This window comes from Scyliorhinus canicula, chromosome 1 (assembly GCF_902713615.1).
Source record: "Scyliorhinus canicula chromosome 1, sScyCan1.1, whole genome shotgun sequence".
NCBI classification, from domain to species: Eukaryota; Metazoa; Chordata; class Chondrichthyes; order Carcharhiniformes; family Scyliorhinidae; genus Scyliorhinus; species Scyliorhinus canicula.
In genome coordinates this window covers 291,355,609-291,383,564 of record NC_052146.1, presented here as the reverse complement: position 1 = coordinate 291,383,564, position 27,956 = coordinate 291,355,609, and the positions used below count along the sequence as shown (strand labels likewise).

The following is a 27,956-nucleotide window of genomic DNA, read 5'->3' as shown; positions in this document are numbered from 1 at the left end:
TTGAACCGTGCTGCTAGCCTGCCCTGGTCTGCTTTCAAAGCCAGCGATTTAGACCAGTGTGCTAAACCAGCCCCTGTATGATGAAAGGGAAAGACGAAAGGGAAAAAGGATATTTAAGGAGTGACGTTGAGTTGATTTGGATTTGGCTGTGAGGAAGATCTCCTAGAATCAGCAACAGGCTGGGAGAGGGTACAGTTTGAATTAGCCAATCAGTCAAAAGCTGCCTTGTTTCTGAAGGTTTTATACAATCCACAGCATGGAAGTGAGTTTAAGAAGTTGTGTGATAAACCCGAAAGTGACAACAGTTTGCCTTGGGTAATATTACTGTATTATTATAGTTAAATATCTATAAAGGGAGTGTTGTCTGGAAGGTGTTTACTTGTGGAATTCCTAAAAGGGAATGTTTTCTAAGACTAATTTTAATTGTGTAATTGTAATCTTGTGTGCCTAAGTTTTCTGTTCTTCTTGATAATAAATATTGTTTTTAATTAACATCCCCAAAGTGGTACTCAACTTATTTATGCTGAGATCAATACTTTCAATTTTGTTTTCAGAGAAAAAAAGGGTATAGCCCATAAACCAAGTTTCCTATTTGCATTTGGCTTGCCCAGCAGTTAACATATGCTCTGGTCATAATAAGTCTTCTGCATGTTAACAGAAAGTTTTTATTAACGACTTGTAACTAAAACACAAATACAGTAAAGGGTACAAGGTTAGGAATCAGCTCCATGCCTATGTCTTAACATTTCGCCGGCCAACATCACACTGATCCTAACTCTGGGTCAAGTGTCTTCTTACGTCATACTATACTCAGTCCCACATTAATTCTGTATATACCAGACCCTTATACGACACAGGATACCAGTCACTTTCCCAATACAGGAAGATAAAACTTTCAAAGCAGACATTGAAGCTTTCACAGCCTTAACTACCAAATTCACTGCTGGCAACAGACTAGAAGTTGCGCAAGTTTGATGGCGCCTAATGGCAAAATGAAAAATGCATCCAGGTTCATAGATACTCCCTGGATTGATGGCCACTGTACACTCCAAATAAGTCCATCTTGTGGCAATAATTCAGACACCATTTCAGCATTGCAAGTGGCCTCCTGTATACGATACAAGAGTGGTGGTACCACAAACACCCACCTGGAGATCAGAAGATCTAGCAAGGGCATATTGGTATAATGGTGTGTTAAGCCAGGATGCAGCAGTCAGTATGGTGGCCAGGGACTATCACACTTTATTGAAGAGATGGTCTCCAACAGTATCACCTCACCTGAAGAATGCCTTGGTATTGCTTTGTTCAACTATAAAGGGAAATTATTTATTTTGGTAGTGGACCATTATAACCCTTTATTGGTGCCTCACCCAACACCTCCAACATCTACTCTCTGCACCATCAACACAGAATAGGAGCAGTGTATACCATCTATTTTTCAAACTTTTTTGCACGGGACTCACTTTCGCCAACTGGCCAACCTCGTGACCCATGCCATGTTCACTTCCTTTAATGCGGAAGGTGAGCCTGCTTATTCCTCTCGATCTCACTTGAATCAAATTCAAAGGAGGAGAGGGCGATGTGCATATCAGGTGTAGACTTCAGTAGGTTTCTTTGTGCCGTCTTTATCTTTATGACAACAGAAAATCCAACCTTACACATGTAGGTCGTCGTGAAGCAATAGCAAAAAAATGCTAATTTTACTCAGCACTTTATACTCCTTGGAGGTGCTATTCCAGAATGCTGACAAGCTCATGGGCTTTTGGAGCATTTTAATAAGGGCTGATATAACTGGTTTGTGATGCAAAACAAGGCCAGCAGCACAGGTACAATTCCCGTACCAGCTTACCCGAACAGGCGCCGGAATGTGGTGACATGGGGCTTTTCACAGTAACTTCATACTTGTGACAATAAAAGATTATTATTATGTGGTACCACAAGTCAGGTAAAGCAGCGGAGCCTTTTAATTGGAGTTAGCTGGAAGTTAATATACTTCAGAAGGAATTTTTCACCCATCACTTCTCTTTCAAAATCTGAAACTTCTCCTCTCATTTGTCAGTACTTCACTGCATATAACACACATGACCTTTGCATCCTTATTTGCATTGTTAAAATTGACAAAACCGATTTCCGGTGGCGACCATGGAGTGAGTGATCGCACATTTGGTGGCTCCTGCTCGTGGTGGACATTTTGGACCTTTTCCCTGGGTAACGGCAGAACTGAGTGATTGTATAAGGTGCAGGATAGATGGAAGAAGAGATTATCCCACCAGTTTATGGATTCATAGACCAGAAGTGGTCAAAAAAGGAAGGAACAACTGTTGAAAGTTGGTGTGTAGCCTGCGACACAGGGGAAGATGGTGGAGGGTCAGGTCCGAGCTTGCCAGCCCAGTGGTCAATGGATCAGCTAGTGAGCTTCCTCCACGAGATGTTTGCTCAGCAGAGGAAGGAGAACTTGGAGGACCTGGCCAGGGTGGTGGATCCCATAAAGGCGGGGATTGACCGCATGGAAATGAGGTTGGAAGCTCAGGGTCAGGTGATTCAGAAGGTGGAGAGCACGAGGAGCAGCTTGATTCGATGGCTATGGAGGTGGGGTTGATGAGAGATCAACAGAAGAGGCTACAGGTCAAGGTGGAGGACTTGGAGAATAGATCGCGCAGGCAGAAGACGGGATTGTGGGCCTGCTGGAGGGCAATGAGGGAGCGGACACGGGTATATATGTGGCGCGAATGTTCGAGAAGCTGCTGGGTGAAGGAGCGTTTGCTCTGCCCTTGGAGGTGGACCGAGCGCACAGGGTGCTTATGAGGAAGCCGCAAGGAAACAAACGATGACAGTGCGATTGCATCGGTTCCTCGATAAAGAACGGATTTTGAGGTGGGCCAGGTAGACGAGGCGCTGTACTTGGGAAGGCAGCGAGCCTATCAGGACTGGGCGCAGAGCTGGCCAAAAAGAGGGCGAGCTTCAACAAGGTGAAGTCAGCCCTCTTTAAGAAGGGGGTGAAGTTCGGCATGTTATACCCAGCGCATCTGTGGGTAATGTACGAAGGCCGGGAACTCTACTTTGGGTCACCAGAGCAAGGATCATGCCTGCACTGGAGATAAGATGTAGGACTATTAGCGGAGGAGGAGGTGTGTGTGCGGATGAGGGAGGCCATTCGGTGATATGTGGTGATAAATGATGGAGATAAATGATACGGGGGAGCTACGGTATGGGAGGCGCTGAAGGCAGTGGTGAGAGTTTATCTCGATACGGGCACACAGGGAGAAGGTGGAGCGGGCAGAGATGGTTGATTAGTGAGGGAGATTCTCCAGGTGGACAGGAGGTATTCGGAGGCCCTGGAGGTGGGGTTGTTGAAGGAGTGGCAGAAGCTACAGATGGAATTTCGGTTGCTATCTACGGGGAAGACAGTGGGGCAGTCGAGAATGGCTAGAGGGGCGGTGTTTGAATATGAGAAGGCTAGTAGGATGCTCGCACACCAGTTAAGGAAACGGGACGGCAAGAGAGTTAGGGAAAGTGAAGGATAGAGGTGGGAATACGACTTGGACCCAGCAGGGATGAATGAGTTGTTTAGGGATTTATAGTCGGCTGTACGAGTTGGAACCCCCAGCCGGGGTGGAGGGAATGAGGCGGTTTTTGGAGGGACTGGAGTTTGCAAGGGTGGAGGAAGAGGTGGTAGAGGGCTTAGGGGTCCCAATTGGGCTGTTTGAAGTGGTGGTGGGGTTGGAGGCAATGCAGTCGGCCAGGCCCCGGGGCCGGATGGGTCCCCGGTGGAGTTTTATAAAACGTTTTCAGGAGTGCTGGGGCCCTTGTTGGTAAGGGCGTTTAATGAGGCTAGGGAGCGAGGGGTAGGGGTAGGGGTAGGGGTCGGGTTAGGGGTAGGGGTACCCCCCCCCCAAACGATGTCACAGGCCTCGATCTCTCTTATCCTGAAGCGGGATGAGGACCCAGAACAATGTGGGCTGTACAGGCCAATCTCTTTTCTAAGTGTAGACGCCAAGTTGTTGGCCAAGATCGTGGCCTCGAGGATAGAGGATTATGTGCCAGGGGTGATAGGGGAGGACCAGACGGGGTTTGTGAAAGGGAGGCAGTTAATGGCTAATATTAGAAGGCTGCTAAATATGATTATGATGCCCACCGAGAGAAGGGAGGTGGAGGTCGCCATGGATGCAGAGAAGGCCTTTGATTGGGAGGAGTGGGAGTATCTGTGGGAGACCCTGGAGCGGTTTGGGTTTGGGCAGCGTTTTGTGGACTGGGTCCGGCTGCTGTACCAGGCACCAGTGGTGAGCGTGCGGATGAACCAAATGAGCTTGGATTATTTTAGGCTGCACCGGGAGGCAAGGCAGGGATATCCACTCTCCCCACTGTTGTTTGCCTTGGCTACAGAGCCTTTGGTGATGGTGCTGAGAGCATCAAAGGACAGAAAATAGTGCGTGGAGCACAGAGTCTCGTTATATACGGACGACCTACTTTTGCATATTTCTGACGCGCTTGGGGGGGGGGGGGGAGGGGGGGATTAGAAAGCTTAAAAGGATCCTTGGGGAATTCAGCCGGTTTTCGGGGTACAAATTGAATAGGGCAAAAGTGAGTTCTTTGTGATTCAGGCACGGGTCAGGAGAGGAGATTGGGAGGGTTGCCGTTCAAGGTGGTGGAAGGGAGTTTTCGGTATTTAGGTATCCAGTTTGGCGGGATTTGGAGCAGCTCCACAAGCTGAATTTAGCTTGGTTAGTGGAGCAGATGAAGGAGGACTTTAGGAGGTGGGATAGGCTCCCGTTGTCACCGGCGGGGATGATAAAAATGATGGGTTTCCAGAGGTTTTTGCTTGTATTTCAGTGCCTGCCTATTTTTGTTCCGAAGGCTTTTTTTAAAGAGGGTGAACACGGTGATCTCTAGGTTAGTATGGGCGGGTAAAGAAGATGCTGCTGGAGCAGGGCCAAAGGGGGGGGTACTGGCCCTACCGAATTTCAGAAACTACTTTTGGGCGGCGAATATAGCAATGATCAGGAAGTGGGTAGCGGGGTTGGTGTGGGAGCAGGTGGAGGCGGCATCATGTAGGGGCACAAGTTTAGAGACACTGAAAATGGCACATCTGCTGTCCTCGCCAGCTCGTAAATCCACAAGCCCGGTGGTAATGGCGGCTTTGAGCGTGTGGGGACAGGGGTGGAAGCATATGGGAGTGAAGGGAGTGTCGGTATGGGCACCAATTTGTGGCAATCACTGGTTTGTGTCAGGGGGGCTAAATGGGGCATTTCGGAGGTGGCAGCGAGCTGGGCTTGAGCGGTTAGGGGATCCGTTTATTGACGGCAGCTTTCTGTGCTTGGAGGACTTAAAGGAGGAGTTTGAGCTGCCAGGTAGGAATGGGTTCTGCTACCTGCAGGTGAGGGACTTTGTACAGAGGTAGTTATTGACTTTTCCGCACCTACCGCCCCAGGGACAAGGTAGTGTTGAAAACGGGTGTGGGGGAGGGAGGTGAAGGTCTCTGAAACTAATGAAGAGCTCATGGAGTAGGAGGGAACTGCGATAGGGGAGGTAAAGCGAAAATGGGAGGAAGAGTTGGGCAAGGAATTAAAGGCGGGACTGTGGGAGGATGCCTTGAGTAGGGTTAACGTGTCCTCGTCGTGTGCCAGGCTTAGCCAGATACAATTGAAGGTGGTCCACAGGGCACATATGACTGTGGCCCGAATGAGCAAGTTCTTTGAAGGGGTGGATATAGGTGCAGAAAGGTCGAAACCTACCTCTGTGCAAAGTCCCTCACCTGCAGGTAGCAGAACCCATTCCTCCCTGGATAGTGTGCGGGAGGGCCCATGAATCATGCCACATGTTTTGGGCATGCCCGATGCTTAGGGGATTCTGGCAAGGATTTGCTGATATCATGTCCATGGCATTAAAGGTGCAGGTGGTTCTGAGTACAGAGGTGGTGATTTTTAGTGTGTCAGACGACCTGGGAGTCCAGGGGGCGAGTGAGGCTGATGTTCTGGCCTTTGCCTCCTTGGTAGCCCGGAGACTGATCTTATTGGCATGGAGGGACTGGGAGCCCCCTAAATTGGGGGTATGGGTTAGTGACATGGTCGGATCAAGTTCGTCCTGGAGGATCGATGCTAGCTTTTGCCCGGAGGTGGCAGCGTTTATAGACTTTTTGGGGGAATTAAGCTGTCAACAGATACAAAGGGGGTGGTGTCAAGAAAAAGAGGGAGGCAGGGGGGTTGGTTGAGGCGGGAAATAGTTAGTTGGAAAGGGGGATTGGGGAACTGTGCATGTAAGCCATGATGGCTGGGCCTGGTTGTCGGTTGGGTGGGTGTTATTTTCTTCGCTGTTTTTCCTCTTGAAAATTGTTGTTAAAAATATAAATGCTTTCATAAAATATTTTCCAAAAAATAAATTGATGCATGGATGGATTTGTTTATTGTCACGTGTAATGAAAAACCATACTTCAAGAAATCATCTTTATACTGGTTTATTCCTAAGTTTCTAATTTGTAGGTTGTTAACCAAAGGCCCTGGAGCTCTGTATATAACACAATAAATAAATAAAATAAATAAATATATAATCTTTATTGTCAGAAGTAGGCTTACATTAATAATACTCTGAATAATAATCATCTTTATTGTCACAAGTAGGCTAACATTAATGCCGTAATGAAGTTACCATGAAAAGCACCTAGTCGCCACATTCTGGTGTCTGTTCAGGTACACAGAGAGAGAATTCAGAATGTCCAAATTACCTAACAGCACGTCTTTCAGGACTTGTAGGAGGAAACCGGAGCACCCGGAGGAAACTCACGCAGGCACGGGGAGAACGTGCAGACTCCGCAGACAGTGACCCAAGCTGGGAATCGAAACTGGGACCTTGGCACTGTGAGGCCACAGTACTAACCACTGTGCTACCGTGTCGCCGATAAGCACCGCTCTGTCCTGCCCTAGACTCTCCTGCGCAGCCGTATCCAGCAGATTCAGTTGCAACATCCTGACCAGTAGGTACGCTGCCTATTTGAGTCTCTAACTGTCTTTTACTTTAAGAAAACAATCTATCTTCACAGTCAACTTGCCTTGTTTGTCAACAGCTAAGAAATGGAGGCAGCTCTGCTCAAAGATTTGGTGCCAAAAGCATGTACATGGAGGGCACTTGATGTCATGTGTGCGTGGAGTGTGCATGACCTGCTCACTGCTGCTGCTTCTGGTTGAAAGACTGCACGCAGCCTTATTTCTTTTCATTTAAAAGGTGGCAGTGGCCATCTTTCTCAATTTAAAAGTCGATAGCGGCTGTTGCGCGCTTCTCCCTCAATTGGGACCCCGCCAAACTGATTGTTCCATGACCCTCCCAACACTCGCCTGCAACTCACCTCTGGATTGCGACCTGCAGTTTGAAAAACCCCGATCCACAAGATGCATTGCAGAAACTCACCAAGGCTCCATCGACAGCAACCTTCAAATGAGTGACTTCTTATCATCTGCAAAGAGATGGGCAGGAGGTGCACCGGAACACCCCTACCTGCAAGTTCCCCTCTAAGCCACACAATGTCCTTATTGGAATCATATCACCATTCCTTGAGGGGCAGCGCGGTAGCATGGTGGTTAGCATAAATGCTTCACAGCTCCAGGGTCCCAGGTTCGATTCCCTGCTGGGTCACTGTCTGTGCGGAGTCTGCACGTCCTCCCCGTGTGTGCGTGGGTTTCCTCCGGGTGCTCCGGTTTCCTCCCACAGTCCAAAGATGTGCGGGTTAGGTGGATTGGCCATGCTAAATTGCCCGTAGTGTCCTGGGTTACGGGTATAGCGTGGGTTTGAGTAGGGTGATCATGGCTCGGCACAACATCGAGGGCCGAAGGGCCTGTTCTGTGCTGTACTGTTCTATGTTCTATGTCCTTCACTGGAGCTGGGTCAAAATCCTGGAACTCCTCCCAAACAGCATTCTGGGTGTACCTACACCACATGGATTGCAGCGGTTCAAAGTAGCAGCTCACCACTATCTTCCCAAAGGAAAAAAGGGATGGACAATATAAAATGTCAGTGCATCCAGTGGTGCCCACATCCATGAGAGTATTAAAAAAAATGTAAAACTACATGGCCTCACCTCTGAAGCCATTATTATCTCCTTGAAGAAAACATTCTCTGCACATGACTCTCCAGATATTGTTCCTCTGATAATAGACTACAATTCTCCAATAAGTGGTTCCAATCCTTCACACTATTGTATGGATCTGTGCATGCCACAAAACCCCCCAAAATACCCTCAGTCTAATGGAAATGTCCTACTGGAGAAGAATGACGATTTTGAGCTCAGTCTGCTTGGTCATTGTTCCGCACGGTTACCACGCAAGCTTCTGGTGAGCTACAGACCAAAGGCTGAACATCCTTTCCGAGAGATGGCAGAACTCCAGTCGCAACAGGCCCCGGGGGCAGTGTCCACTGCTGGGACTGGAGTCAGCCCCTGTGCAGGAATGTTGCTGAAGGCCGGAATTTAAGGTAAATGCAGGTTCTTTAAAGATCAGTCAACTAGGCCTTAGCCAGGGATGGAGGGGTCGATGATTAGGAGACCAGTGTAGTGGGGGCTGGTACAAGCTTGGGTTCTCTTTTCACTGGGATACACAAGATGCCCAATCAGGAGGCCCTTCTCAAGCCTGTAGGCATGCCACCAGGGTATATGGGCACATCTCTTGCTACTAAATGTCACGGGAAAACCATGATTGAGCTACAAAGAAGGAAGAAGCCCATTAAGATACTCAAGCTTGTATATTTGAGTATTTGACCAAAGGCAGAAGGCTCAGGGCCTTCCAAATCTTGGAAGGGGGCAGAGGGTATGGGTCAGAGACCTGACCAGTGTTAGTACTGTAATTAACAGGCTACAGCAACAGAGATCATATCTAGTCAAGACACATTTGGGCATCAGTTGAAATAACAGACTTATCCTCATTTCAATAATCAGAAAACCATTAACAACATGGCAGAGTACCTCAACCTCAAGAGAATGTCACACTTACAGAACCACAAACGAAAGAAACCAGGACTGACAACCCTCATTAACAACGTTAGAGCAACAGAATTCCCATCCAACTTAGAAGGAGCTCCGCACTCATTCTGAAACAATGGTGGAACCACCAAAAAGACTTTACTTTAAGAGAAAAGACTTTGGGGGAAGATGTAGGAGATTGTATGTATACTAATGTGGGGATAAAGACTTGTGGGAGATGTAGATTAAAAGGTTAAATCTAATGATAGCTACTGAGCACGTGCATAAGGGGCTGTTTCATAGTGATGTCCCTCATAGAGAAAGTGTGTGTGAAGCACCTGAGAGATTAGTTCCAGCTATGTCATGGCCAAAATTAACCTTTTTTTAAATCCATAAATGTTTTTGAACAAAAGACCAACAGCAAGATCTCTTCGAGAGTGAGAAGCTAACAAAACCGAAAATAAAACTTACAATAATAGATTCAGCAAGCCAGCAAGGAATACATTCAAGAAGTCAAGTCTAGAGTAACAAAGGCAAGAATTATGGTTCAGATAAATTGTTTAATGCAAAGGGAAAAGCAGATGGCTCTGGTACTTGAGAATAAACACTTGTGAATTATACAGGTATTGTTCAGTTTGGTGAATGCATAATTAGTCCTGGCCTTTGATTACTAGAAAAGCCTTAGTTATTTTATGGAGACATTACCTTTTTGTTTTATTATCTGCATTGTAATCTCAAAGCCATGACATTGTATTGTTAATTTGGAAGACTAGTACATATTAATTGTTAATTAATTTGAGGCGTTTACCTTCAATTCACTTTGTAAACTGAACAATAAAAAGCAGATCTACCGAGTCCAAAAATCAGTATGCATCTTACTGCTCCAGCAAAAATCTACAGAAGACATTTACAACCGATTTCAAAGGATAAGTTGGATGTCAAGAGTGGAACATTACAAGAAAAATTGCTTTGGAATAAGTTCCTTGAGAGCTGCACAAATAATTTAACACTACCTTTGTGTGATGTGTGTTTATTTCCTGCATCATTACAGGTCTCGGATTAAATTACCACTTTTCTCCAGTACTTAAATTGCATTGATTCATTCAGTATACAATAGTAGGCACCCTATGGTTTCTTTTAAACTAGTTTGAATGTACAATGATTATTCAAACCAACACAAATTTACCTTCAGTACATTCAAGCTACCAATACAATGCATTTGTGCGTGAGGGAGGGAAGGGAGAACTGAAATTCAGATATTAATTTTCACTGAATCATAAGGTAAATAAATAAATTTAACCCTGCAGTTTGTATTTTTTTGTCAATAGTTCTTTGAAAAATTGCCTTGATAAAAATTTACAATCAATAGCATAGATCAGTTGTTTAACAAATGCTAATGTTGTTTTAGAAATGTTAATATTGTTTCTTGGGGGTCGTTTTGCAGGATTGAAGGAGCTGGGAGTGAAGTATGGGCTGGAGCAGGGCAAATATTTAGATACATGCAGGTTCGAGACTTTGCCAGAAAGGAGATACAGAGCTTCCCAGTAGAGCCGGCTTCCACATTGCTGGAGAAGGTGCTGATGACAGGTGGACTGGAGAAGGGGGTAGCATCAGCGGTTTTTATTTTGGAGGAGGAGAAGGTGCTGCTAGAAGGGATCAAGGCAAAGTGGGAGGAAGAGTTGGGAGAGGGAATTCTGAGGAGGGGTTCTGGTGTGAGGTGCTCCGGAGGGTGAACGCCTCCACCTTGTGACGGATGTTGGGGCTGATACAACTGAAGGTGGTGTACAGAGCACACGTAAAAAGGGCGAGGAGAGGGCAGCACGGTGGCACAGTGGTTAGCATTGCTGCTTACGGCGCTGAGGACCTGGGCCCTGGGTCACTGTCCGTGTGGAGTTTGCACATTCTCCCCGTGTCTGTGTGGGTTTCACCCCCACAACCCAAAGATGTGCAGGGTAGGTGGATTGGCCATGCTAAATTGCCCCTCAATTGGAAAAAATAATTGGGTATTCTAAATTTATTTTTAAAAAGGGCGAGGATGAGCCGGCTCTTTGAGGGGGTAGAAGATGTGTGTGAACGTTGCGGGGGCGGCCACGCAAACTACGTTCATATGTTTTGGTCCTGTCCAAAGCTGGAGGATTACTGGAAGGAGGTGTTTAGGGTGATCTCTAATGTGGTGCACGTGACACTAGACCTGGGCCCTCGGGAGGCCATATTTGTGGTGTCGGACCAGCCGGGGTGGAAACGGGCACGGAGGCAGATGTTGTAGCCTTCGCCTCATTGATCGCCTGAAGACGGATCCTGTTAGGGTGGAGAACAACCTCTCCACCCTGTGCCCTGGTGTAGCGCCGGGCGGGGGTGGGGGGAACCTGCTGGAATTCCTGATGCTTGAAAAGGTCAAATTTGAACTGAGGGGAAGGATGGAAGGGTTCTACAATTCATGGGCGTTATTCATCATACACTTTCGAGAATTGGATCACGTCCAACACACGGGCTAATGTCTGGGATTTGGTGGGAGGATGGGATCGTTGTTATGGATACGGGGATTGACATTAACATTACATTCGTTACTGATTATTGTTGGGTGTAAATTTGGGAGAAAATGTGAAAAAGGAGAATAAAAAATATTTTTTAAATCAAAAAAAAGAAATGTTAATGTTGTTTAAGAAATGTTAATGTGTTAAACTGTGAAAATTACAAATGCTTCAATAAAATATTTTCTTAAAAAAAAGCATAGATCATGGACCACAAGCCATCAATCTCATAGTCCTCCTTGGGCTACATTTTATGTGGAGGCAGCGCCCCCACCCAGTGGCTGTAAAGTTGGAACTTCCAGCGACCCTGGGAGCTATAACCTGAGCATCACTGGTAGAATAACTCAAGGTTTCAATTGGCCCAACAGCAGGCAGGCCACTTTACACCCACCTTGCCACTGGTAAAGTACCAGCAAAAGCAAATAGGTGCCATGCATGGCACCTTCTGCTACCCCAACCAAGCACCCATCACCTGCCAGCCCACTAGTTTTGTTTTACAACTAGCTGCAATCCCCAATGCAGACAGCCAGCATGGAGTTTGATAGGTATACAGGGGCAGAAAGAAACATTAATTTTAGGGTGAATGCAATCAGTCTTTTTCCTAGGGTTTGGGAATCAAGAACTAGAGGGCATAGGTTTAAGTTAAGAAGGGAAAGAAATAATAGGAACCTGAGAAGCAACTTTTTTTACACAGAGGGTGGTACGTATGTGGAATGAGCTGCCGGAGGAAGTGGTTGAGGCAGGGATACAGGGTAAAACAGTGGTTAGCACAGTTGATTCACAGCTCCAGGGTACCAGGTTCGATTCCCGGTTTGGGCCACTGTCTGTGCAGAGTCCAAAAAGGTTAGATAGGGTTATTGGGTCAAGGGGATAGGGTGGAGGTGCAGGCTTAGGTAGGATGATCTTTCCAAGGGCCAGCACAGACTCCATGAGCCAAATGGCCTCCTTCTGCACTGTACATTCTATGATTCTATGACACTGACAACATTTAACGGGCATTTGGACAGATACCTTGATAGGAAAGATTTAGACGAATATGGACCAAAAGCAGGCAAATGGGTTAGCTTAGGTGGGCTTTTTGGTTGGCATGGACTAGTTTGGGTCAAAAGGCCCGTCTCCATTCCGTAGATTCTATGGTCTGCTCATTCTCGGAACAGAGCAATAAGGTAGCAGACGGGGTTGGGGAGATACAGATCAGAATATTACCAGAGTGTGAAGATATGACAAAGTAAATCCATTATTAAAGCAGAGACAGGCGGCACAGAATCCATTCTATTAAATGGATGTTTAAAACACAGCTGGAATAATGGACACCAGCTTCAGATCAGGTCAAAACATCCCAAGTCTTATCAACACCAATAGCAGACAAATTAACAAGCTTGCGAAAGACAAAAAATGCTTCAGCTCCAAATTAAATTTTTAATTTAAATCTATAATTTGGTTAATAAATCTATCACATTATTTCAAAGCTTCAGATTTTGTTGCAACAAGATTTTTCATGCATGCACCTTGATAGAACTTTTCTTCCTTCAACTATCGAGTGTACCAACAAAATTGCCCTGTAGATCTGAATTCCATCTTACCATCCACCACCCCCACCTATTGGCCATAACAGAAACAACATCAGTAATATTTCAAGAGACATCAGATGTAGTGTTCTTTTTGTTATCCCATAACTTCAATTTCTAATGTCAGATGCATTATTGAAATAAATTAGGTTTAGGTTTGAATGGATATCTGTTTGTAAAAAAATGGGTGAAGAATATTAATGCAGAGGGACTTCTGGTGGCGTAATGTAGGGGGAAGACGCACACGAAGTGGCTCCCATTGGAGTACTCTACCTTTTACCCCTTTTCTTAGTACCACGGATTGATTACTCTTGAAAACCCACATAGTTATTGTAACAAGGACCTTTGTATGACTGACATAACCAAAAAGGAGGGGAAAGAAGATTGAGAGCAGAAGTTCGTCGATGGAGTCTGAAGCCTCTCAGAGCTCATCGTTAGGTAAAATGGTGGAGTCAGTCTCAGGTGTTCCGGCCACTCCGCTAACAGCTGAGGTGCTTTCTAGTAAAATATATATGGTGCTTTGGCAAGAGACCCATTTGCTGATCAGAGACCAAGCCAGGCTGCGAAAGGGGTGGATAGAACAGGTCTTTCATTCAGGTTTCGAGGTAGGGCCAGGGGTGCGACGATATTAGTTAATGAAAGGGTCCAGTTTTCTGCCGCTAAAATTATTGTCAGTGGTAGTGGTTATGGTTAATATTTATGCCCCAAACTGGAACAATATGAAAATTATTAATACCTTGTTGGCCTCCCTCCTCGATTTAACTTGTATTAGTTCATTTTGCGTGGGGACCTGAACGGAGTATTGGAACGATAGATTGGATTGTTCTCTTACTCCATTGGAGGTGGCAAGGGCTTTGTCGTCTTTCATGGAGCAGATGGGGGATGGGGTAGATCCTTGGCGCTTTTTGCACCCAAATAATAAACAAATTTCATTTTTTTCACATGTTCAACAGGTATATTCGCGGGTGATTTTTATGCTGTGGATGGGTCGGTCTCTCCTCCCTTCAGTGGTGGCGGCTGACGTGCTTTCTAGTACTTTGACAAAGGAATTCGAAAAGCAGCAACGAATTGTGTTGGGAGGACCTCAGTAAACCAATTGAAGAGCCCTTGGCCCCCATTCGAATGGCTCTGGGGAAAACTAATCAGACCGTGGATGCCCAGGTAGCCTTGATCAAAGGTATGGAAGTGGCCTTCTCAAGCCACAGAGATTGTATTGCCTCGCTGGAATTGGAGCTTCTTCAGTGGTCGAAGCAAATAAATCGTTGAAGGCCAAAATGAATGAATGACCTAGATAATAGGTCCAGAAGGCAAATATTCGAATTGTGGGGCTGCCGGAGGGAATGGAAGGCCCAACGCCCATGGAGTACTTTGAGACATTTTCGGTAAGGTGGTGGGTGAAGGTGAATTCACATCCCCGCCTGAGTTGGACCGAGCTCATCGTACATTCCGGCTGAGGCCTCTTCTTGAAGATCCATCGCGTGCAGTCATAGTAAAGTTCCACAGCTTCAAGGACAAGGAGAGGGTTCTGAGATGGCTGAAGGAAAATTATGACATTAAATGGGAAGACCATTCCATCAGATTCTTTCAAGACATTGAGTGCGGTGCTGGCGAAGAAGAGGGCTGCATTCAATGGAGTCAAAGCGGCCCTGGATAAAAGTGGAATTCAGTTTGAGTTGGTCTACCGTGCTCAGCTCAGAGTAACTTTGGAAGAAAAAGACTATTTCTCTGACACACAGGGAGGTGGGGGACTCTTTCGTTAAAAAACACAAGTTTGGCACGGTGAAATTGAGATTTTGATTCTGTTTTTAAATATTTTCACATTTTCTCCCAAATTTACACCCAACAATAAACAATAATCAATGACGAATGTAATGTCAATCCCCGTATCAATAACAACGATCCCATCCTCCCACCAAACCCCAAACAGCAGTCCGCATGTTAACATAAACAAATGACAAAAAGGAATCAGGAATCATCCATAGTCACCATTAACACATACAATCCCTCTCTCCGCAACCCTCCCAGCCACCTCCCCCCAACCAATGTTCAATGTGATCCAATGCTCGAAAGTGCATAATGAATAACACCCATGAATTGTAGAACCCCTCCATCGAGATCAACGAGGCGAAGGCTACAACGTCTGCCTCCGCACCCGTTTCCAACCCCGGCTGGTCCGACACCCCGAATATGGCCGCCTGAGGCCCAGGATCCAGTTTCACGTGCACCACTTTAGAGATTACAATAAAAACCTCCTTCCAGTAATCCTCCAGCTTTGGACAGGCCCAAAACATATGAACATGGTTTGCGAGGCCTCCCCGCAACGTTCACACATCTTCTAACCCCTCAAAGAGCCAGCTCATCCTCGCCCTTGTAAGATGTGCTCTATGTACCACCTTCAGCTGTATCAGCCCCGACCTTGCAGAGTTTTTGATTCTGTTGACAGACATCACGAATTGTTGCATTGTTGGGGTTACATGTTTGTTCTTTTTTTCTTGGTTCTTGTTGGTATTGAATTCGTATAGTTCTTGTTTAGATTTGGGGTTTAGCTCTATGTGAGATTCTGTTTGTTATCATAATATATAGTTCGCTTTTGGAGTGCAAGGCTCGTGGCATTTTGGGATTTTGTTGGCTGTAATCATTTTTTAAATTTCCAGTCAGGAGCACCCCTGCTACCTTAAGAGTTAGCTAACAGGAGCGATTTGAAGTTTTTAAAAATAATGATCTTAAAGTTTTTGTTTTGTTTAGGGTTTGTTAGAAGTAGACTTTAGTCAGTTTTGTTTGCCTCCCTCTACTTGTATTTGTATTTGAGTGTGGTTGTATTCAAGGGCGATGGCGTTGGGGGTGGGGTAGTTTTCTGACGGTGTCTGTAGATTTCTTTTTGTCCAATCTTTTGATTTAGTTGGGTGGCCACCTTGGGTGGACCTGTTTGCTGTATGTATCCTTTGGGTAAAAATCTCTTGATGGCAATGGCTGACTCCGGATTGAGGAGGGGTGGGAAACCCCCAATTTGCTTGGTCACTGGAACGTGAAGGGTTTGAATGGCCCACTGTCGAGAGTATTTGCTCACCTTAAGGTCCAATGTGGTGCTTTTGCAAGTGACCCATTTGCTGATTAGAGACCAAGCCAGGCTGTGAAAGGGGTGGGTAGGACAGGTCTTTCATTCAGGTTTCGAGGTAGGGCCTGGGGTGCGACGATATTAGTTAATGAAAGGGTCCAGTTTTCTGCCACTAAAATTTTGGTCGACCCCAATAGCAGACACATTATTGTCAGTGGTAGGCATCCCGGTGTTTATGGTTAATATTTATGGCCCAAACTGGAACAATATGAAAATTATTTATTTATTTTTTTAAATAATTTTTATTCAAATTTTCCAACAACAAATTTTATCCCAACAACGAAAAGAGGAAAACAATAACCCCTCCCCCCAATACAAAAACAATAAATTAACAACAAGAAAGAGTAATAAGCATAGAACCATAAGAACAAACCCCCATAACAAACCCATAGACCCCCCCCCCCCCCGGTTGCTGCTGAAGTTGACCACCCTCTAATCAATATGAAAATTATTAATACCTTGTTGGCCTCCCTCCTCGATTTAGACTTGCATCAGTTCATTTTGCGTGGGGACCTGAACGGAGTTTTGGAACGATAGATTGGATTGTTCTCTTACAAATCTCTTACTCCATTGGGGGTGGCCTGGGCTTTGTCGTCTTTCATGGAACAGATGGGGGATGGGGGTAGATCCTTGGCACTTTTTGCACCCAAACGATAAACAAATTTCATTTTTTTCACATGTTCATCAGGTATATTCGCGGGTGATTTTTTTGTTGTAGATGGGTCGGTCTCTCCTTCCTTTAGTGGTGGCGGCTGAGTACTCAATGACTACGATTTCGGACCATGCCCTCATTTTGTTGATTTGGCACGAGAACCTGGCCCCTCCTAACAACTGTCATGGAGGTTAGACACACCATCAGCGGATATGAAATTTTATGAGCTTATGTCCACTGCCATAAAGGACTATATAAAATTTAACAAAACCGAATCAATCTCATCTTCCACGCTGTGGAAGGCCCTTAAGGTGGTCCTTAGGGGGGGAAATTATCTCCTATAAAGAGCACTTGGTGAAGACAGTGAACAGCAGAGGCTGGTGGACTCCATTCTTGAGGTGGACCATCAGTACTCACTTGCCCAACCCCAGAGTTGCTGGCAAATAGGAAAAAGCTGCAAACACAGTTTGAACTACTGTCAACTTGCAGGGCGGTAAGCTAGTTATGATGTTCAAGGGGCATGTTTTAAGAATACGGGGAGAAGGCCAGTTGCCTTTTGGCACACCAGCTTAAAGGGGAGGTGTCCTTCCAGGAGATCACACAGATATGCAATTTGAGCGGTAATCTTGTTTCCGCCCCTGCTCAATTAATGAGTCTTTTGAATCGTTCGATTGTGATCTTTATAAATCCAAACCTCCAGCGGATGGATCGGTCATGTCTGACCCCTTGAATGGCATATCCATCACAACTGCTGAGGTAGAGTGGTGCAGTGAGTTGGAATCCCCGTTAAACCCTGATGAAATTTTAATTTGCATTGGATTGATGCAGGCTGGCAAAGTCCCTAGTCTGGTTGGCTTTCTGATGAATTTTACAAAAGGTTCTCAGAGCAGCTGGTCCTTTTAAATTCGGACATACTTAATGACTCCTTATCCCGGGTTTGTTGCCTTTACCCTCATACAGGCCTCTATCGCTTAGATGCTAAAGGATATAGACCCAGCAGTGTGGTTGTACCGACCCTTCTCACCATTGAACGTGGACGTCAAGTTACTTGCCAAGGTATTGGTGCTTCGGCTGGATCCTTGCCTCCAATGTAATCTCGGAGGATCAGACGGGCTTCGTGAAGTCTCAACAATTGTTTGCCAATGTACATTGTTGTCCGTCTCCCTCCTCAGTGCCTGAGCTGGAGGGGATTGTTTCTCTAGTTGCCGAAACGGCCTGACATAGAGTGGTGTTGGAATATCTATTTGAGATTCTTGGGAGGTTCGGTTTTGGCCACTAATTTATTTCTTGGATTTGGTTCCTACTGCAAGTGTTCATACAAATGTCCTGTACTCTAGTTATTTTCTATTGAATAGGGGCATGAGGTAGGGTTGTCCGTTGCCCCGCTTGTTTGCTTTAGTAATACAGCAGCTTGCTATATCGCTGAGCTCCGCTGTTAAGTGGTGGGGGTTAAATCGAGGAGGGGTTGAGCATTGGGTGTCCCTTTACGCGGATGACCTACTTTTCTATATTATGGACCCAGTACCCTCCATGGATAACATAATGAAGCTGCTTAGCATTTTTGGCGCCATTTCTGGGTACAAGTTGAACTTGAACTTGGACAAGAGTGAATGTTTCCTGGTTAACCCACTGGGGACGTTACCTTTTCAGCTTGCCAAGGCTAGCTTTTGTTATCTGGGGTCCGGGTTGCCCACAACTGGGCCTTGCTTCATAAATTAAACTACACTAGTCTTGTTGGCCGTATTAAAACAGACTTGCACAGATGGGACTACTTCCCCCTATCCTCGACGGGTAGGGTATAGACTATTAAAATGAACATGCTCCCGAGATTTCAATTTTTATTTTGCTTTCAGCATCTTCCCATTTTTCACACTAAATCCGTTTTTGTTAAGGTCAACAAATTGATGTCCTCCTTTATTTGGATGGGTATGACTCCAAGAATCTGTGAGGTTTTGCTCCGAAGAAACAAACAAACAAACAGTCAGGGGGCCTGGCCCTCCCTACTTTTTGCTTTTACTATTGGGCAGCCAATATTAAGAAGATATTGTTGTGGTTTAGCGATCCCGGTTCCATATGGGGATTAATTGAAGCAAGCTCCTGCACTACTTCTAGTCTTTGTGCAATAGTTACTGCACTGTTGTCTTTTTCCCCAGTTAGATTTTCCTCAAATCCAAAGAATTTGGAAGCACCTTGGGCAGTATTTAAAGCTCCTTTCCCTGTCTTCACTCACCCCCATTTGCAGTAACCACCTTTTCCTACCAGCTAGCTTGGACTCGACATTTAAGTTTTGGGAGGGGAAGGGTCTGGAGAGGTTTGGGGACCTGTTTGTGGAGAGGAGGTTTGTTAGTAGGGAGCTGAGAAATTCCAGTTGCTTGGTTCCAGTCTTTTCAAAGTCACGGTTTTTCACACAAAGCTTTCCCCTCCTTTCCACTGGCGCCATCTTCTTCCCTGTTGAAGACCATCTCTGGCTAGGTGTGAGGGGGAAGGGGGGGACTATTTCGGACATATATGTCCATATCCTTTCAATGGATTCTGTTCCATTGAGTGAGTTGAGAACAAAATGGGAGGGAGAATTGTGTCCAATTCTTAATGTTGAGATACGGAGCGAGGCCCTTCACAGAGTTAACTCCACATCTTCAAGTGCTCGGCTGAGTCTGATTCAATTCAAGGTTTTCAATAGGACGCACCTGACCAGAGCTAGGAGGAGCGGATGTTTCTCTGGGGTTGAGGATAAGTGTGAGCGCTGCTCTCATGGGCCAGCTAACCATACACATACGTTCTGGCCCTGCTCAAAGTCAAACAACTTCTGGGCTTCTTTCTTTACCACCATGTTGTAGATAGATTTGGATCCATGTTCGCTCGTGGCCATATTTGGAGTGCCGGTACTTCAGTCTGGGGTGAAGGCGGATGACCTCGCCTTTGCCTCGTTGATGGCCCAGAGGTTAATTCTGCTTGGGTGGAAGTCTGCCTAGTGCCTCAGCTTGTTTGGGTAACCTCATGTCATTTCTGTATTTGGAGAAGGTCAAGTACACCATCAGAGGTTTGTCGAGGAATTCAACCCAATATGGCAACCATTAATTTCGTTTAGTCAGAGGTTAGTCACCGTTAATTGTTGGGAAGTTCAGTTTAGTTTTTGTGTCAAAGTTAATTAGATGTTATGTGTGTTTCTGTTTTTGTTTTTCTCTTCTAATGTGCATTTCTTAGATTGTTTCGCGTTGTTTTGATTAATCGGGAAATTTTTTTAATGTTTTTAAAAAATTAATGCAGTTTTATGAAAGCAGCATCATCATTAAGGCAGTGATAGTTTTCTTTAAATGCAAAACAGCAACACTCTCTTACCTTTGATGCCAACGCTTCTCTTTCTTTCCTCATTTCTTCGTGTACAGCTTTTTTGGCATTTGCAATCTTTTCTTGCTGAGAACCTAGCTCTCTTTCTAGCCTTTCTTTCTGACGCGACATTTCGTTTTTCAGCTGCTCACAGTGGACCAGTGCCTAGAGAAAAGGAAAATAAAACTGCTCTTTGAAACCAAGGAGAACATGACAGGCTAATAGATTATTGCATTATACTTTGGTTGGGGAATGGAGCCAGATTGTAGTTTCATGCAAGTTCCAATGCGTAAACTATGCGAGTTCCAAACACTACATAGATAAGTTTTTAAAATTTAAATCACAGTGTGGTTTTTATTTTTTATATAACAATATTAATCCAGTCCATATGAATAAAACATAATGCATTTTTGGAGTGATGTCATAGTAGAGTGCTCTCAACAACTTATGTTTATTCAGCTTCTTTAACAAGATAAAATATTCCAAGATGCTTCACAGCAGCATTATATGACAAACTATGATCCTGAGCCACATAAGGAGATATGGCAGATGAACAAATGATTGGTAAGAGAGGTAGGTTTTAAGGAATGTCTCAAAGGAGGAAAATGAGATAGAGGGGTTGAGATGTCGGGGGGGAAATTCCAGAGCATTGGGCCGAGACAACTAAAAAGCACAGACACTAATAATGGAGCGATTAAAATTGACAATGTTCATGAGAGCAGAATTTGAGGCGCACAGATATATTGGAGGGTTAGGATTTAGAAGTGATTACAAAGATTGGGAGGAGAGAAGCTTTTGAAATTAAGCATTACAATTTTAAAATCAAGATGATAATTGTCTGGGAGTCCATGTGGGCTAAACAATACACAGTGAGGGAAACGGTGACATAGGGGCTTTTCACAGTAACTTCATTGAAGCCACTTGTGACAATAAGCGATTATTATTATTATTATTAGTGGTAATGACTCTGGGCTAATAATCCAGAGGCCCAGACTATGGCTCTGGGGACACAGGTTTAAATCCCACTATAGGGATTGGTGCAGTGGTTATCACTGTTGCCTCATGGCACTCACTCCCTCATAGCGGGTTTGATCCCGCCCCCAGGTCACTGTCGGTGAGGAGTTTGCACATTCTCCCCATGTCTGCGTGGGTCTCACTCCCACAATCCAAAGATGTGCAGGGTAGATGGAAATCCCACTATGGCAGCTGGTGGAATTCAAATTAATACATCTGAAAATGAAAAGTAGTCTCAAATAATGGTGACCATAAAACTATCATCGATTGTCATAAAAAGATCCATCTGATTCATCTGAGAAGAGGAAATCTGCTCTCCTTACCTGGTCTGGTCTACATGTGACTCTAGGCCCACTGTAATGTAACTACTAGCCACTAAAATGGGTGAACAAGCCACTCAGTTCAAGGGAAATTGCGGATGGACAAGAAATGCTGGCTTTGCCAGCATATCCCATATCTCAATAAAGAATAAATAAAAAGAACCACGGGATGATAACTGGCCAGGGCTTGGTACGAGTTTAGGTATGGGCCCCAGATTTGATGACCTCAAGTTTACAGAGAATAGAATGTGGGAGACCATCCAGGAGCAATTTGGAATAGTCAACTTTAGCAGTGGTCACAATGGCAGTGCACATTTTGCATTGCTTGTAAGAAAGGCACATTGGAAAATTGGTCTTAAGTGTTTTTTCTACCCGAACAGTTCTGATGAAAGGTCACTGACTGGAAACGCTAACTCTAGTTTCTCTCTCCACAGATGCACCTTAACCTGCTGAGCATTCCAGCATTTTGTTTTCATTTCAAATTTCCAGCATCCACAATTTGTGTTATTTTTCACCTGTCATGATTCTTACAGGTCAGTGTACTTTCTGATTCAGTTTTGAATGCTATGAAATGAAAAATGAAAATAGCTTATTGTCACTAGTAGGCTTCAATGAAGTTACTGTGAAAAGCCCCTAGTCGCCACATTCCGGCGCCTGTCCGGGGAGGCTGGTACAGGAATCGAACCGTGCTGCTGGCCTGCTTGGTCTGCTTTAAAAGCCAGCAATTTAGCCCAGTGAGCTAAACCAGCCCCTTATGGCAGTAACCAGTCCATTATCTACAAGGCACACGTCAGGAACATAATGGAATACTATCCACTTGCCTGGATGAGTGCAGCTCAAGCAACACTCAAGAAACTCAACAACACGGACCGGCTTGTTGGGGTGGAGGTCAACTTATTCAACCCTGTGCCTCTGTGGGGCGGGGGAACCTGCTGAAGTTTTTGACCTTGGAGAGGGTGAAGTTCGAGCTGAGGGGGTGTGAAGGAGGGGTTCTACAATTGTTGGGGTTTGTTCATCATGCACTTTCAGGAGTTGGTTACCGTTGACTGTTGAGGGGAAGGGGGGGTTTGTTTGTTTTGGGTTGTTTTTGTATTGTGAAAATGGTGAAAAGCTGTCAAATAAAAAATCCCTTTAAAAAAAAGATTGACATTATCCAGAACAAAGCAGCCCGCATCATTGCTCTCCCTTTCATAAACATTCAAACCCTCCACCACTGATGAACAATGGCAACTGTGTGGACCATCTACAAGATGCACTGCAGTAACTCGCCAACTCCTTAGACAGCACCTTCCAAACCCACGACCACTATCATTTAGAAGGACAAGAGCAACAGATACCTGGGAGCCCCACCACCTGGAGGTTCTCCTCCAAGTCACTCACGATCCTGGCTTGGAAATATATCACCATTCCTTTACTTAGGGAGTTCCTACACCACAGGGACGACAGAGGTTCAAGAAGGCAACTCACCACCACCTTCTGAAGGAAGCTAGGGATGGGCAATAAATGTTGGCCTAACCAGCGACGTCCACATCCCGTGAAAATTTATATTTTTAAAAAGCTGAACTATATCACATGAGAAATCGTCAGAGACCATGGTCAGAATAGAGAAAATAATTGCTGAAACTATCTAAGAATTATTCTCTTCAAGACACACTACCTGGTATTGTGAAATCATAGGTTAACAAAGGCAAAATACTATTTCAGATTTCAAATGTTGAGCTATTGAAGATATTTTGCTTTTATATGTTAGTTATATTGAGCTGGCAGAACTTTATTAGAAAGTAGCAGGCTCAGCACATACATCAAAACTCGAGTGAAATGGCATTTAACAGCCCTTTTAAGCCTATCAAGTCAATGCCTTTTTTTTTCGCCAAGCAAGTTACCTGGTCTATTACACACTTTTAAGTTCTTTCATATTCCTGCTTTTCAAACAATTATCTAAAACTGTTTGAAATAATTTACAGATCTGCCTCAGCAAAGGATTGTGTCAAGGAATTCAACATTCCTATGACCTTCCTCGGAAAGAAACGTTTCAAACATCTGCTTGATTTCTTTTTGGGATATCTTAAACTCGTGTTCTCTTGTTGCTGTTTTCGCAAACAGTGAAATCACATTATCACTCTTAACGCACTGATAAATTTCATCAACTTGAAAACCTCTTAACCTTATCAGCTTTAATGAAAAAATCCTAACTTTTCACAAGTCTTTTGTCACAACACAAGAAATGAATATCACATTTTCCACGTCTTTTCTATTATTTCTGCAAAGGATATAAAAAACCAGACTATTCCAATTGTGGCTGAACTAAAGGTCTCATACAAGTTCAACATTACCTCGTTGTATTGTGAATTTGCTTTGGTGTACTAGAGGTGGAGATAGCAGATGAAGTACTGTGAATCTGAGAACTGTCTGCAGATAGCTGAAAGCAGCAAATTTGATTTGAAGCAACTAGTAGTAACAACAGAAATGTCTGGTGAACTGCATGTAGCTGTGGGTGAAATGTTAGCAGCAATATAGATCTTCCAAAAAAATCCCAAGTATTTTAACACGTCTGACATTCCTTCCATCACAAGGTCCTTCCATCACAAGGGCAGCAGGTTAGCACAGTTGCTTCACAGCTCCAGGGTCCCAGGTTCGATTCCTGGCTTGGGTCACTGTCTGTGTGGAGTCTGCGCAGAGTCTGCACGTTCTCCCCATGTCTGCGTGGGTTTCCTTCGGCTGCTCCGGCTTCCTCCCACAGTCCAAAGATGTGCAGATTACATGGATTGGCCATGCTAAATTGCCCTGAGTTAAAAAGGTTTGTTTAACCTTTTAACAAAAAGGTTAAGTGGGTTACAGGGATAGGGTGAAGGCGTGGGCTTAAGTAGGGCACTCTTTCTAAGGGCCGGTGCAGACTCGATGGTCTGAATGGTCTCCTTTTCACTGTAAATTCTATGATTCTATGAGGAGTAAGGATATTCCTGATGATTGCAAAGCGTTCAATACAATTCACAACTCCTCAGATAGTGGAGCAGTCCATGTCCATATGCAGCAAGACCTGGACAGCATTCAGGCTCGGGCTTACAAGTGGCAAGTAATATTTGTGCCACAAAAGTGGCACGCAATTCTCATATCCAACAAGAGAATCTAACCACATTCACTGTAATTATTACCATTAAATGCTAACAACTGATCAGAGACCTAGCTGGACCGCATAAGTACTGTGGCTACAAGAGCAGGACAGAGGCTGGGAATTCCGTGGCAATTAACTTGCCTCTCGACTCTCCAAAGACGGTTTACCATCTGCAAGGCACAGTCTTGAGGACTCACAGCGTGAGGAATACTCTCCATGTACCTGGATGACTCAGCTCCAACACCACCCAAAAAACTCAACACCATCCAGAGAAAAGCAACACCAATGCACAGTGGCAGCCTGCCCTGGATGGACTACAACAGTTGAAGGATATAGCTGACCACCACCTTCTCAAGGGCAAGTGGGGATGGGCAACAAATGTTGGCTTTATCTGCAATGCTCGAATCCCATGAAAGAATAAAAAACAACTTTCTCCCTTGCCAATTTCTGCTATTTCAATTTCTGGGACAACTGTCCATAATGCTTCTTTTTGTCTCTCTCTCCCCACTGGAATTATAAAATATACATATCCCAGTCTCTCTACTGGAGTCATTCCTTCTTTCAGTAGACTTCAAAGTGGCCATAATTTTTTTTTTTAAACTTGCATTATATAGCACTTTCATGGTCATCGGATGTCTCAAAGCCCTTTAGGGCAATTATGTACTTTTAAAGTATAATTCGCTGTTGCAATGAAGGAAATGAAAGAGCCAATATGCATTCAGCGAACTCCTATAAACAACAATGTGATAATGATCAGATTTCTTTTGTAATGTTGGTTGAGGGGTTAATTATTGGCCAGGACACTGGAGATAACTCCCGTGGTCTTCAAAATAGTGTCATAAAATCCTTTATATTCACCTAAGCAAATATATGGGGCCTAGGTTAAACAACTAATTCTAAAGGTGGCACCTCCAAAAATGCAGTGCTGCACTGTATCAACTTTTACTGTTGTGCTCAAGTCTTGGAGTGGGACTTCAACAAAGAACATTGTGCTTTTGTGCTTAAGAGGCACATGTGCTACAAATTGAGCCACAGCTGACAGACAACACAGAAGTGAGGCCAAACCATCTCCATTTTACAGCAAACAACTCTCTGACCTGTTCCTGAATCATATTAGTAATCTGACACACTGGTCAATTGTAATGTTGCTTTGAAAAAAAAAGTTCAAACGATCTTTATATAACGAACTTTGAAAAATAATATTGAAAGGTTTGTCAGAAAGATTTCTTTGAAACCAAAACATGCAAACACCAATAAAATAATGATCAGACAGGCTATTTAGGTGGTGTTCTCGAGTTGGAGGTTGTGAAAGGAACTATATCATTTTTTGCTTTTATATAAATACAAGTCCTTCTTTCTTTCATGACACTTCCCATGAAGCAGTCTCAAATCAGGTATACTTGACATCAACCTGAAATGTTCAATTGGTTTCTCATTCCATGCATGCTGGCAATGGTTAATTGAGACTCTGCTGAATATTTCCAACATTTTCTATTTTTAAAATATTGGGTATGTATCTACTGGGTCATGCCTATTTTGCCTTTTTATTACCTGTATTTTCTCCAAGTTGGCTTCTTCCGCTACTTCTGTAGCTTGTTTCACTTGCCGACATGCAGAGTCTTCCCTGGCCTGCATTTCAATTACATTGCTTCTCAAAGTTGCCAGCAAATTCATCAAGTCATCTCTCTCTCTACATAAAAGCAAATAAATTATATCCTTTGTATTGATTCATTCCAAGTTGTTATAATTCAAGGTTAAAAACACTCATAAGAGGATACAAATAATTTCTCACGATTCAAGACAATTTTTTAAAAATGGAAAACAGCAGTAAACATTACTCATTGAAATAAGTGGACTTCTTTTGAAAAGCAGACAGTGAAGTACACAAAGACAGAAGACCCTATGCTCATCTAAAGGAATTTTCAAAGGGAACCTCCTGGATCTTAACAGTCTGTATAAAAACTGAACTTCCAGAAACTCTCCAATAAATTTCCGCAAGGAAAGCTACTCAGTAAGCTTATGGCAATGGGTATTCCAGATAAAGCTTGGAAGTGCATAAGGACTCAGCTGAAATTGAGGAAGCATCAGGCACTTGAGAGGAGACTGATGTCAGGCTATGGAGAACAAAGTACCCCAGGGATTAGTTTTGGAATCACTTGTTATTGACCTACCTAGAAAAACAGGATTCAGAAAGACACTCTTAGTTACAGACTTCTGAATGGAAGGTAAATTGAATGACAGTACTTGCAAGTTGTTTCCAAGACATTAGTCTATCCTATTCAGTAACCAGACATTCGTCACAAGCCTGGCTCTGCCACAATTTTTTTTTAAAAACACTTTTTGGTACATTTCTGTGGTCATACTGAGGGGTGCTAAACTGTACAAAACTTTGAGTGACAAGGGTGAGACACAGGACTTATCAGCAAATTTAAATTTCCTTTACCCTGACTAGCCTTGATCATTTTTGACAGCTCCTTGAAAGTGGGTGATCTAATGACTTTTTAATCAAAATGTAAATGCAGACAATCGGGCTGCAAACCTTCAATTTAAAATCAGTGAGCCGGATTTGTCCCCAAGTATTAACATACCCTCTTCTCTTAAATCAGTGCTGACACTGGGGAACATACTGTTCTACTTTCGGCACCCAGAATTAGCATCAAGCACTACTTGATCAGATATAACATAGGCAAGATGCCTGACTGTAAAGTCAGATCTATTCTGGTTTAACAATGTACATTAATCATATCCTCAAATGACCAGTGCACTGCTCTGGCACTAGTGACGTTTTCTTTTCATTTTCCACATCAACCAATTGTGTAATCTCTTGAGATGATTACTGCTGATTAATAATGTGTGCAAGGATAATTTTATGCTATAGAAGAGGCAGTAGAAATTGGACTGTGGACGAATATTCATCTTCCTCAGTAAAAGACAAAAGTAATTACAACAGGATTTTTTTTTAAAATTGCGCACTTGCCAGATCTAAAACCTCACAGAAATGACACTGGTCAAATGCTTCTATTTAACAATTGTAATTTAGCTACACTATAGATCACGTTAACTCTGGTCAGGATTGGATAATAACTATAACAGATAAAACTAATACTGATTTACAAAATGCTTCTTTATGGAATTTTGACTTCATTATTTGAATATTGCTGGAAATGTGCCGACTAGGGGCTTTTCACAGTAACTTCATTGCAGTGTTAATGTAAGCCTATTTGTGACAATAAAGATTATTTTTTTTAAAACAGACATGTAGTGAAAGCTTTTCGTTTTGCACTCATCAAAATTAAAGATTGCCAAATTTCAAACTATTACAATTTATACTACGAGGAAAAAAGGTGTGGACTAGTTGGCAAGTCAACTCTGATTG

The 27,956-nt window shown here is 43.9% G+C and overlaps 1 protein-coding gene across 4 annotated transcripts in view; it reads right to left on the bottom strand.

Annotated features, from left to right (window-relative positions):
* sdccag8 (SHH signaling and ciliogenesis regulator sdccag8) overlaps positions 1 to 27,956 on the bottom strand; it is a 595,448-nt gene that overhangs the window by 484,830 nt on the left and 82,662 nt on the right. For all 4 annotated transcript variants that reach the window (XR_005462774.1, XR_005462773.1, XM_038815187.1 and 1 more), the window contains exons 9-10: positions 26,132 to 26,270; positions 20,147 to 20,299 (exon numbers count right to left, since the gene is read on the bottom strand). Coding sequence is in view for 2 of the 4 variants with exons in the window: in XM_038815187.1 (XP_038671115.1) it covers positions 20,147 to 20,299; positions 26,132 to 26,270 (292 nt within the window). In the remaining 2 variants the exon portion in view is untranslated. The remainder of the gene's footprint in view (positions 1 to 20,146; positions 20,300 to 26,131; positions 26,271 to 27,956) is intronic.